The 13,190-nt window shown below is 36.6% G+C and overlaps 2 protein-coding genes across 2 annotated transcripts in view; one reads left to right on the top strand and one right to left on the bottom strand.

Moving 5' to 3' along the window:
- Positions 1-4,708, bottom strand: part of htatsf1 (HIV-1 Tat specific factor 1) — a 7,973-nt gene extending 3,265 nt beyond the window's left edge. The window contains exons 1-5 of the mRNA XM_015373879.1: positions 4,520-4,708; positions 3,575-3,739; positions 2,897-3,131; positions 2,729-2,776; positions 2,479-2,633 (exon numbers count right to left, since the gene is read on the bottom strand). Coding sequence (XP_015229365.1) covers positions 2,479-2,633; positions 2,729-2,776; positions 2,897-3,131; positions 3,575-3,739 — 603 coding nt within the window. The 5' untranslated portion in view covers positions 4,520-4,708. The remainder of the gene's footprint in view (positions 1-2,478; positions 2,634-2,728; positions 2,777-2,896; positions 3,132-3,574; positions 3,740-4,519) is intronic.
- A 163-nt stretch (positions 4,709-4,871) lies between these two features.
- LOC107084183 overlaps positions 4,872-13,190 on the top strand; it is a 30,717-nt gene continuing 22,398 nt past the window's right edge. The window contains exons 1-3 of the mRNA XM_015373894.1: positions 4,872-5,106; positions 5,274-5,398; positions 7,616-7,826. Coding sequence (XP_015229380.1) covers positions 4,957-5,106; positions 5,274-5,398; positions 7,616-7,826 — 486 coding nt within the window. The 5' untranslated portion in view covers positions 4,872-4,956. The remainder of the gene's footprint in view (positions 5,107-5,273; positions 5,399-7,615; positions 7,827-13,190) is intronic.

Raw genomic sequence — 13,190 nt, forward strand, 5'->3', positions numbered from 1 at the left:
GAGGCGTTGCAGAGACAAGGGTGGAACAAAACCGAGAAATACTGCCTGTTTCTCCGTAACTCGATTTTGATGCTTTGTGTTTCGTGCTTCGCATGTGCGACTCCACTGCCTTAATTCCCATCGTTCCGAGCTTGAATCACTTCTTGCACAAAATCCACTGTGCCTCATGTATGTTCCCTGGTTTTAGGCATGGAGAAAACTTTTGGCTGAAGCCATTTTTCGTTACATTTACACTGCTCATATTACAAAAAGTTAATGTTGCATCTCCCAAATGTCCCAGCCGTAACAACGCTTTTATTGGTTCCGCTTTCGGGACGCAACCAATAATGGCGAGCCATTTTTATTTTTTTTTTATAAATCAATTTTAACGTTTTATTTAGATTACAAAAATAAATCATAATAAAAATAATCCTATTTATGATGTTTTAAAAGTTAAGACCTACGAAAGACTGATTTAAGACATTTTAATACCAATTAAGGCCTTTTAAGGGCCCCCGGGAACCCTGGAAGGAGCAGCCTGTTAAAATCAGATGGAAATCCACTTAGTTTTCTGTGTCTCCTAAATGCAACTTTAAGAAACTTATAAACCATTACTATCTCTTCAGTTAGGTTCTGTTAAGATTAAAAAAGTAAACAATAAAAAGGTTTAGAATAAATATTAACAGAAATCCTTTTTTTAAATGATACAAAATTTAAAAACAATAAGAACTTTAAGTATTTTCAAGGTTTCATTGTCTATATAGAGCTAGGCATACAGCTTGGAATCCTGAGGTTCTGTGTTGGAGCCCCACTCCCACAATCTGCCACTCTGAGTCGCTAAGCAAAACCCTTAACCCCACACTACTCACCTGGCACTGCACGATGGCAGCCCACTGCTGCCAGAGGGGATGGATTAAATGCAGAGGTAAATTTCTCCAATGTGAGATAAATAAAATTAAATTATTATTTATCATTATTATTATTACTTATTATTCTATTTAAGGAAACTGCTAAAAAGTCCTTCTTGTATTTAACTGGTAGACCCTCAGTGACCATTAGTGGCTTTGGATTTATTTTGTCATCTTGCATACACAAGAGTAAACAAAAAGAAATAATAATAATTTCATTTTTTAAGGTGCAGCCTTGATAAGGTAAGCAGCAGTGATAAAAAAAAAACATTGTGATAATAAGTCACTATATCTAGTTATGGAATGTGCATCATTCATGTTTGCTTGGCAGCAGTGATGTCAGAAAGCTAACAAGAAAACATTTGAAATTAGTGTAACTTATGATAATGAAAAAAAAGGACATCACATTGCATAGTCAGTATGAAGTCAATGAAGTATATAAATCATGTAATATAACATATTATACAAATCAATCACAACTCAATTAATGTGTTAATGGAACACAATAATACAGATTTAAAAAAATGATAAATTGATTATTTATATATAATAGACATGTATTGATGGCAATGTTGTCGTAATTACATATTACAAGAATTTCAAGATTTCACATCAAGACAGAATTACGAGTACCTGTCTGTTAATGCTGTAGTATTTTTCTATGATGGCATATACTTTTAAGCTGTGTCTGTGCATTAGCCTTTAAATCTGACAGATCTATAATACAGCTAAATGAATGAACCAGTTTAATAACACCACAGAGCTTCAGCACATATATTTCAGCCCATGAATTTTTCAAATGAGAAATAGAAGCAATAAAAACAAAAACAAAAGCATCATCCACTTAAGAATTACTTCGTTGACATTTCACAGTGAATTACTTTCTATTTACTCTACTTTCTAACGTTAGACACAATGTCGATGGCTAACTCCGAGATAACCACACTAATGTTGTGCTACATACTATACTATAGGATACATTGGTGTTTAAATCGATTTTTTTGGTTAGTACATCAACTGACTGTAAAATTAGCTTTGAAAAGTCTTCCCACAGGTTTAAAATGTCAACAACAGCTTTTCATGAAGTATGCAGATGTTGACCCGATTTTAACCAGTTTTCTTAATCAGTGTGAGGTTTTATTGAGAATTGCACGTTTCAACAGCCAGGCATGCACATACCTCAAGGATTAAAGCAAAAAAAAAACAAAACAAAAAAAACATCCTGAGACTAAACTTATGCATGTGTGTGGGTGTGTGTATTTTCAAGCCATGCCAGGAGGGTGTGGAGGCATGGGATCAGAGATTGCATGAATGATTGAAGACCTAATTTGACTTTTGAAAATCCAATACCAAAAACGGCCAGAAGATGGCAAAAGTGCATCTATATCTAGTGTGAATGAGCGGTCGTGTTCGGTGAAGAAAGCACAAACCCTTATTTTTAAATTGCATATAGGGTCGGTTATTGACGCTGGTGAATCAGCTGTTGCCGTAGCTCCCAGCAAACGTGTAGTGTGCAAAAACTACACATAGTCTAAACTAAACTAAGCCACCATCTAAGGTTTTATTAATGCAAGAGGAAAGACAAACTAACCTTCAGATAACAGCAGAGGCCGTCACCTTTCAGATTACCATCTTTATCCTTGTAGAGTTTCACTTTATACTCTTCAGTGATGGGGTCACGCATCACGATACCGCACTTGGACATCAGCTCAACAAACTCGTCGGAGCTGATATCAGGTGGCAGACCTGAGCAGCATGAAGAAGAAAAAGGGAGGAAGGTTAGAGACATAAAGTGAGACAAAGTAAACAAAGTTAGCTGCTCTTTATTTCAAACTACCAACCAGATACATAGACATTTGTGTTTTTGTCCTCTTCAATATCAAACCATCCTGTCAACACAAGGAATGGGAAAATTATTTCTATTAAAAGCTCTTATAACACTGTTAGGATGCAAACAACATTCCAACAGTTTTGTCTCACTGATAGCCGAAAAACTCTGGTGTTTATACCTGCTTCTGCTTTCCTTTTATCTGCTTTCTGCTTTGCTTCTTTAACAGGAGTCTCCGGCTGCTCTGGGCCAGGTTTCAAAACAGGATCGAATGATTTCTCCTTCTCTGGCGGCTTGCTGTTTGGTTCAGGAGCGGCAGGTTGGGAGCTGCTCTGCGCCGTGTTGTTTGCATCCGGATTTCCTTCCTGAGTGAAGCCGTAGTTTGCCTGGTAGGCTGCGATGAAGTCCTCTGTTATCTAAAGATACATGGCAGGCCCACTTAGCATTAAGAAAGAAACCAGATGTAAAACATTTCTTTAAACCTTCTACGATTAACAAAAAGATGTGACCATATACTGCTTTTAGATTTGGAATCACTTATCTGATATCAGTTTCTAAAGGATTGCAATAAAAATCTGTGGTTAAATCAAAGTATTTTCATATTGTGATTAGTTTCAGTTATAAACTCTTGTATAAATATGAGCATCTCAAGGAGACTGAATGGATTAGCTCTCATACCAGCCTAAACAAATTGGGCTCATATCGCATTAAACTTTTAGGAGACTGAAATAGTACTCTCTATACTGAAAAAAAGCAATAAAAATTACTTATATTAAAGACTAAAACAGTCAAACACATAGACATTTTTAATTCCCAACACAATATTTGGAAATAAAGATTTAAAAAAATCAGGCAGTACTTTAGGAAACCAGGCTTTTTTTTCATGGTCCCAGTCATACACAGTCCCATCCACTGGGTCAGTGTATGTGTATGGATCTGTGCCGTCGTCTTTCCTCTGCCCATAGAGCTGCTGCATTCGCAGCTGCTCCATAAACTCCTTATTGGCATCTGACTCGCCGCTCATCTGAAACAAGAAAGGGAAATGTTTGATTTAAATGGACAAAATGGTAAATTAATGTTACTGAGAGATTAATACGAAAGAAAATTTATACACTTTCTTTCACATCTGTCTAGGTGGAGATGATTAGAATAAAATATGTAGGGCTGCAACTAATTATTATTTTGCAAATTGATTAATCTGTTGATTATTTTTTGATTAATCGATTAATAAACAGGTAGACAAAGATTCTTTATAGATTTTTTACGACATTAAATAAGGTAAAACTAAAATTTTTCCACTTAAGGAGTAGATAGAGCAAATTGGCATACAAAATTTTTTTTTATCTTAAATGCTAAATGTTTTTATACATTTTTTTTACAATCTCGTTATAGTTACTGCTCTAAGTGGGATATTTTACAAATTCTATGGTCAATTTAACGATTAATTGATAAATGAAATAAATCGTCAATTTATTAGTTGACGTTTTTTCTAATATTTGATTAATTTGATTGTTTCAGGGAAGAAAATACCATTTTTTTATAAACTAGGTGAGAAAATATGAAATTAAGCCTCTCCCGGTTAAGCAAAACAGACATTTACACACAAACTGAAGATCCGTCAGCTACTATAACGTAACTTAATTAAATTAGGCCTCATACAAAAAATATCTATATTAAAGGCCAAACTATCCCTTTCCAATAAGGTAAATTACTATAAATTAATCGATATTTGGATTTTTCACCCACTTGTTTAAGATCAATGAGAGAAAACACAAATCAGATTAGCCGAAATTGCTAACGTTACCTTTAAAAACAAATGGCCAGGCACTCTTCACTACGGTTGTTGCCAAAAAGAAGATATTCTTCCCCTCCGTCACTGATACAACTCAGTGTTTGCTCTGCTGTAAGGACTAGTAGTGTTTATGAAACGTTTTACTGCCAAACTTGCAGTATTTTTACTCCCCGTATTCGTTGGTGCTCATTGCGCGACGACGCTTGAATGAAACGTTTCCGGGGTCAGATTCGTAATGCGCATGCGCACAAAAAATTAAGACGTTCGATTTATACTCTTGTATCTACCTATCGGTACAAGCTGCAAACTGCTACCAAAGAGGTAAAATGGCTCCACCCACCAACGGTTCATCCCGAGATATTAGTCGAGCGCCCACTTTGCTGGACGCCAGGCGCTGACAGGAACAGTTCAGCTAGCTTGTTAACAGGTAAATAACAGTCGGGTCAGTAATGGCGGAGAACAGCGGTAACATGAACATTAACCCGGCCAACCTTCCACCGGGAGACCCGCAGCTTATCGCCATGATTGTGGAGCATTTAAAGAACCGAGGGCTTTTCGATGAATTCCGCAGGGACTGTTTAGCTGATGTCGACACGAAGGTACTCTGCTTTTCCTCTCTAGACAGCTGCTTTGTTAGAACGGTAGTGCGTCAAAAACACGAACCCAGTTTGATAATAACATCGTTTTCGTTTAGCCCTTTTTTCGTTGTTTTTTTTGTTTGTTTTTTTTTTTGCCAATTCTGACGCACCTTTGTTACCTTTTCCAGCCCGCCTACCAGAACCTGCGGCAAAAAGTTGACAACTTTGTGTCTTCGCACCTCAGTACGCAGGACTGGAACCCGTCCATCAACAAGAACCAGATGAGGAACGGACTCAGACAAAGTGTTGTTCAGTGAGTTTTACAGAACAATCCCCTCATGCATCTCATCATCAACTATCTGCAAATATTAAGCCTTCCTGCAAAATTATTGTTTAATTACTCAATAATTAGACAAAACGCTTAAAAATGTATCTCTCCTTTCTGCCACCGATTCTCCAGCCTTTAAAAATTATGCACTGTAGTTTTATTGTTGGAAAAACACATTGAGAACTTTATTGTTGAGTTCTTAAGGGATATAAACCTATTGCAAACTCCTTTAACCTAAATAAAGTTGTTTTTTATGTTTCAGGGTATTGCTTTTTTTTTTTTTTTTACAGTGCATCTTCTTCTCATATTAAAGTTCTGACTTCTAGACTTTTTCCAAATTCTCTTTAGCTACAGTTAGAAACAAGAAAACACAGTTGTTGTAGTTGTTCTGTTACTAGTAGAAGGGGAAATGCACCAGTCTTAATTAATAACAATTGTATCAAAATAGAACAAAGCACCAAAACAGAATCAATTCAGGAAGGAAGCCAAATTAATACATTTCTTGTATTTTTTTTTTCCTCTTGCAAAAATAGAGTTATCACAGAAACTTTAGGTTTAATCTGAAAGGTAAAGCTTACCTAACGATTGCTGTGATTGGCCTAATAATGGGCATGCAGACTTTCAGTCAAATGGCTCCTGAAAATGAAGCAAATATTACATCAAAGCTTTTCTTTACAGCTGCAGCATCACAAACATCAGTGGCGGCCACGGTGAAGTCAGTGGTTTTTTGTTTTGTTTGTTTTTTCCATTGGGGCACCAAGCAAAAGAAGGAAACAAAAAACTGTTTATTATTTGAAATAGATAGAGAAAGTTCAGAAGGTATGAGCGGCATACAGCCTGCTGCGGCTTATATGTTTCCAGTTTTTTTAAAAAGCTTTGAGGGTTCGGCTTATAGTGAGGTGCGCTCTATAGTCTGGAAAATATGGTTATTTGGATTATTAATTTCAAAGATATTAGCAGCAGAATCCAAAAGTGGGTCATGCTTAAAGGCTTTGTAGTTACAGACAGTTTTAGCTTAATGGTAGAGTGGATATCTGATTTTAAATGTCTAATTTAAAAAGCTTTTTTGTATTAGATAAATGTTAGTTATTTGTTGTTGTTGTTTTTTTAATACAGGAAAACAGCTGTTTTTTGTTTTTGTTATACGCTTTAAAGGTCCTAAAAAGTTGTATTAGTTTTTTGAATACAAAAATAGCTAAACATGAAAAAGACAGAAAAGTGCTCTGAATGGGTGGAAGGATAGGTGTGGTCAAGCTCGGACCGGGAACGATATTCGGCCCTGGCGATTTTCTATCTAAACGGGCCCACATATGGACCCCCACCCCACGGGAAAAAAAATTGAAGTACAGTAGACCGCTCTTGTCTCAAATGTGACTAAAATGAAAATATAATTGTAGCATCCGTATTCCCATGGACCAGCGCCACTCACTACTTCAGCAGAGTTGCCAGATGTCACTAAATCACGTTTTCCAGCCCAAAAAATTTTCATAAACCGCCTGGATAATCGAAATATCGCCCAATTTGAAACAAAACAAAAGTCTATTGATCTCTTAGGCCATAAATCTAAAGAAAAACATTTTTTTCCCATAGACGGCCATCCTAAACTACCAGATTGAGAAACATCCCAACCTGGCAACAATGCACGCAAGATAGGAAACGTTAGCCTTTAGATGCCAAACCCCATCATGCACTGCAACATATTTTTGCAAAATATTTGAACATAAATTCACCAAATATAAGATGAACATTGTAGTTTGGTTTAAATAAAGCATTTTAGTTTTATTAAAATTTAGTTTAGTTGCAAAGATTTTACAGTTTGAAGAAATGGAAAATGACACCATATGCCAACCGTCAATAGGATGTGCATGACAAGGAAGGGCTATATATACTGCATGCATCACTTAGGTAACTGACATTTCTTGAGTTCCTTGAGTTATTTACTGTCTCATTTAGGAGCTTCGGCCGGAGAGTAAGTGATGGAGCAGGTATGATTTAGGAGGGTCGGCCCTCGCACGCTGACGTTTGGACCAGCCCACCGGGCAAATGCCCGGTATCACAGATTACCAGTCCGAGCCTGGGTGTGGTTTTGATCCCAGACTGACAGGGCATGTCCAAAGGATTTTAGTAGATTGTATCAAGAAAATGTACAAAGTGCAGCAGATTTCAAAAGATGTCTGACTAAATCCTACTGATTTCTCTCAGATCAGGAATGCTGGAGTCTGGTGTGGACAGGATTATTACTCAGGTCGTGGACCCCAAGATGAACCACACCTTCAGGCCTCAAATAGAGACTGCTGTTCATGAATTTCTCTCCTTGGATGGGAAAGAGGAGAACACCTCAAGTCTGAACTCTGCATCATCTGAGCAAACAGAACCACAGGAGCCCCCCGGTGTCTCTGGCCCCAAAACCCCCTGAGGGGATCATCATGGCTGATTTAAAATAAACAGAAGGCATCAGCTTAGCGATGTGGTCAAGAGATCTATCTCTCAGCTGAAGATGTTCATACTGGACAATGTTGGCTTGTGAATGTGAATCTGCACTGAAAGCTGCAGCATGGAAGCATTGACAAATGAATAGATTTATTCATGGCACTGAGCTACAACTCAAAAAGGCTGCAGAATAGAAGTGCTTCAGCTTTGCCTTTTGGATGTTCTGTTTTTTTTTTCCTATAGTACAAGCTCTGTTTCTGTGGAATTGCTCAAACCTTTTGACTTTTTTGTATATATTTTCATTACAGATCTCAGCAACTTGGACTGTTTGAGTGTTGAGACATTTTCTACTTATTTGGAAAAAAAACATTTTTCTTTTTGGATGATAAAAATAAAGAGATCTTAAGCAGCTGTCTAAAAGTTGTACATAAAATGAACGCCTGAATCAACTTATTTTGTAAGTCCAGATGGGCTTTTTTTCTCTCTCTCCTTTCAGTGCCTCATGTTTCCCTTTGCTGCCTGTTTTTAGTTTGCAGTATTGATAAACAGCATTGTAGAACAAGTTTCTGGTGATGTGCCTTTTTTCTGTTCCACTGTAATGCAACGCCTGCCTGTTTAAAAAAAAAAAAAAAAAAGGTTTTAAGATAAGAAACCAGGCCTCTCTTCTATCTGGCTGTACTCCTCAACAACTGGAACAACACAAGCAACAAACAGGTCAATGGAAAATCACGCCGTTATTTTGTCTGACAAATATTAACTGTTCTGGCTCATCAGCATCCAGAATCAACAACACTAGGTGGCAGAGTTGCACCTTTTTTATATATTTATGGATTTTTTTACTGCAAGGTAAATCTTTACTACTGGAAATGATATAGTGACATATGGGGCTGCAGCTGTTGATTCTTTTAATAAATTATGTATTGCAATGAAGATTTGCAATGTCAAAAAAGGCTTTTGTTGCTATTATAAATGAATTGTAAATGGAAAAAGCCTAGCAAATATACAGACATAAATGTGTGTTAAATAGACTTTTAATGTTGTTTATATTTGTACAGGTTTTTGGTTATTCTATCAACAAATTACTCTAGGTAACCATTTGTTTCAATTTCGCAATTAATAATTGATTAATGACCGTCTGATTAATGGTTTCAGCCCTAGTGATGTCTTTTTTTTTTTGTAAAATGCAGTTCTCAGTTGCTTCAACCATTCATATTTTCAGCAAACTGTCAGATAAACAGAATAGAACGGACGTGAAATTGGATCCAAAATGGAGACGAAGGAGGATGAGGCCGTTCTCAGCAACTACAAAGACGCCCAAGAAATATGGTAGACTATATGTTTTTAGTTGCCAGGCTTTTTGAATTTAAATAAGGAAAAAAATATTTAGAAAGAAAACTAAAACTAAAAATGATTCATTAAAGAAAAGAAGTCATTACCTTATATGAAGACATGAAGATTTTCTTGATTCTGATTAAAGAAGGTTTGTTAGATCTTTACACAGTGTTAATACGTTTGTTTTACATTGTAAAAGAAATTAACCATCTTAAAGGGAAATGTTTTCTGTCTTTTAGGTAGAATACTTGCTTTTTACAATTTAACTGAAGCACAAACCCTGACTGCCACTGGCTGCCTTGATTGGATTATATGTTCCCTCAGGGATCAGTTTTTAAATTAACTTTTTCCTTACAGTGGAGCAAAATATTTAGTCAGCCACTGACTACTCAAGTTCTACTTAAAAAGATAAGAGGTTTGTCATTTTCATTGATACACTTCAACTACAGGAGATAAAATAAAATATCCAATAAATCCTATTTGAATCTTTAAAGAATTTATCTGTAAATCATGGAGGAAAATAAGGATTTGGTCAATAAAAGTTTTGCGAAATGTTTTATAGAACCGCCTTTGTTTTAAAGACAGAGGTCTAACATTTGGTGCTAGTCTTCACCAGGTTTGCTCACACTGTAGCTGGTTTTATGGAGATCTAGATCATGCAGATTTCCACTATAGCAGTGATGGTGCTGCTCCTTCATTGTGTATCGGTGTATTTGGGAACATTGTCCTGCTGGAAGACCCAGCCAGGTTACATCTTCAGTGCTCTGAAAGAGGAATCCATAGATACATGGATTCATTCATCCCATAACAGGGATCAGTCTTCCTCTCTCAAACAGACCCAAAGCATCATGTCTCCACCTTCATGCTTCACAGTAGGTATGGGGCTCTTTGGATGCAACTCAGCATCTTCTTTCTCTTTCAGTTATTCCAAAAAGTTCTACTTTGTTTTCCTTTGACAACACAATATTCTCCCAGTCATCTTCTGGATCATCCCTATGCTCTCAGCGTAGAGTGTTACTGATGGTAACCTTTGTTTCTTGGGTCCCAGATCTCTGCAGCCCATTTATCATGTCCCTCCCTGTAATTCTGAAATTCTTTCTCATTGTTCTCGTGATAATTTTCACCCAGTAGCATGAGATCTGGCATGGGGCCCCAAATCAAGAGAGATTATCAATGGCCTAAGATGCCTTGCTCCCAAAGTTGATTTTTTTTTTCAAGCCAACCTGCTTGCCTACTCTAGATTTATTCTTCCCAGCATAGTGCAGATCTATAATTTCCTTTACAGCGTCTCTACATATCTTTGCCATTATTGAGTTTGTAGTCTGAGTGTTTGAGGCTGTGGACAGGTGTTTTTATACAATTAAATTAAACAGGTAACCAGTGGAGAATAGAGGAACTTCTTAAAAAAGTAGTAAGAGGCCTGGGAAGGCCAGATGTCTTGCTTGTTTGTAGGTGACCACTTTTTACAACATAATTTATAAATAAAATCTTTAAAAATCCTACAATGTGACTTCCTTGATTATAGTTCTGCACCTGTGTTAAAAATCCCAGACATCTCTATCCTTTCAAAGTAAGGAAACCTGTACAATAAGTGGCTGATTAACTATTTTTTGCCCCATTGTGGCTTTGTTTCATTGAAGTTTAACTTGAGTTTTAAATGTATTAGTGCGTTTAAAGTTTATTTCACTATTTCTGTCTCATGAAGTTGCTAAAAAAATAAATAAAATATAAAAACCACCATGACATACTTTTGTATCTAAAAAAAAAATGTTAAAAACCCCATCGGCAAAAAATTCTAAGTGGTTTAATTCTAACATAATCTAGAGGAAAAGTATTTACAATATATGTTTTTCGATATTCTTCCTTAACTAAAAACAAAGGAGCATCTTAACGCAGTTCTTCCTCTTTAGATTGATGACTACAAACCTTGTGATACATGTGTCTGTCTAGTGTTTGTATAAACATACAGAGATTTGCTTCTCATGTTAGTATGTGGGAGGACAAGAAGACCAAACATGTTCCCTGTTTGCAGAGTGTTACTGCATTACTATACATCTTAACTGTGTGTGTATGTGTGTTCCTGTCTAGCCCTCAGAGTGAGGACCATTTTCCCAATTGATGTTTCAAAGTGAGGACATTTTGCTGGTTCTTACAAACTATTTTGCTAATGGTTAGGTTTAGGGCTAAGGTTAGGGTTAGAGTGAAGTATGCATTGGTAATGGCTAGGGTTAGTTTTAGGGTTAGGCCATAGGAAGGGTTGAAAATTACTGAAAATCAATGGGAGTCAATGGGAGTCAACACATGGTCCTCACTATATATATCATAGAACGAGTATGTGTGTGTGTGTGTGTGTGTGTGTTGGGGTGGGTGTTCAGCTAAAGGTCATTGCAAGTTTGTTTGCATGAAGCTGTGGGATGTTGTTTTGAAGAACTAAGATAGAACAAGCAAAAAACTATTTTCACCCTAACTTGGCCCCTGAATGACCACAGATATAAACACACACACCCCCCCCCTACCTTGACCTCTCAATGCAACACAAAGGTCCCAACATACACACATATGTTTGTCCTTGGACTAAATGACTGAAGATGATGGAGCAGAAGAGTAAGATAAGGTATTTGTTTGGCTTTCATTGCTGATATGAGTTGGTGATATGTCCTTTATCTGTAAGTCAAACATCAGAGTTCATGGCTGAGAGACGAATGACAAAAAACAAAAACACAAAATTACAAAAAGATACATTAACTTTTTTTTTTCCTTTTTTTTTTTAATATATGTTTATTAAGATTTCAAAGTGCAACATACAAAAACTACACACCCGAGTGTAAAGCATACATATATTTAAAAAATTATGGTCTTAGAAGAAAAAAAAACTCTTACCAATACAACAATAGTAATAATACAAAACTAACAAAAAAGCCTTCAATAACAGAGTGAAAGAGAAGAGAGAAAGACAGGAAGAGAAAAAAAAATTATTAATTAATTTAAAAAAAATGAAAACAAGCCAGACAAGACAATCTAAATAACGGTTGCACTGCGCTGATTACCATTTATGCTTTAGGATAGTACTATATATCTATGAAGGCGCAGGTGGCATACGGCTGTTATGATCAGTCTTAGAGTGAGAAATATGGTCCTAAACCAACTGCCAGATACTACAGAACTTATAAGTGGAGCCATTAACGTCATACCGCAGTTTTTCCAAATGAAAAATCTCAGTAAAATCGCTTATCCACATTTTAAACCGAGGAACCTTGACAGTTTTCCACAATCTTAATATTTTCTTTCAACTTTCTTTGCGATTACAATTCCATAATCCACAGTCATTTGCATAGAAATGCTGCAGTTCCTCAGTGAGGGAGATTGTCCAAACAATGCAATCTGAGGGTTCGGAATCAAGGTGCACTTATACACTTTTTGAAAATGTCGCACCAATAATGAAAGAGCTTGAGGCATGACCAGAACAGAAGAGTCAAGGAGCCATCGGCAGATTTACATCTATCACATTTTGGAGATATTGATGGGAATATTCTATGCAATTTTGTTTTTGAATAGTGGAGTCTGTGAAACACCTTGAACTGAATTAACTGGTGCTTTACATCAATAGAGCATGACCAAATCCCAAGACCCTCCTCCCAGACCTAACTACCAATCTGCAAGCCCAGCTCCTCCTCCCATGCAGCCCTCAGAGAGTCTGTGGCAAAATTGATTCCCTCTGCAAAGATGCCAACAAAGCTTGAAATTATCTTTTTAATTCTGGGGAGCCCAACAGCATTCTGCATAACTTATCTTCTTCTGGGAGAGAAGTTCGGGATGTTAATTTGAACATAATTTCTAATTAGCAGATATCTGAAAAAAATCTGTGCCCGGAAGAGAGAAGCGGTCCCTCAGCATTGCAGATACATGGACTTTAAAGGAATAGTACACCCAAAACACGATTAGCCTTCATTTTCTACTCACCCCCATGCTGAACAACACTCTGGAGTACTTTTTTGATATCTCAAATGCATCTGGA

This window comes from Cyprinodon variegatus, unplaced genomic scaffold, assembly GCF_000732505.1.
Source record: "Cyprinodon variegatus isolate N-32 unplaced genomic scaffold, C_variegatus-1.0 Scaffold94, whole genome shotgun sequence".
NCBI classification, from domain to species: Eukaryota; Metazoa; Chordata; class Actinopteri; order Cyprinodontiformes; family Cyprinodontidae; genus Cyprinodon; species Cyprinodon variegatus.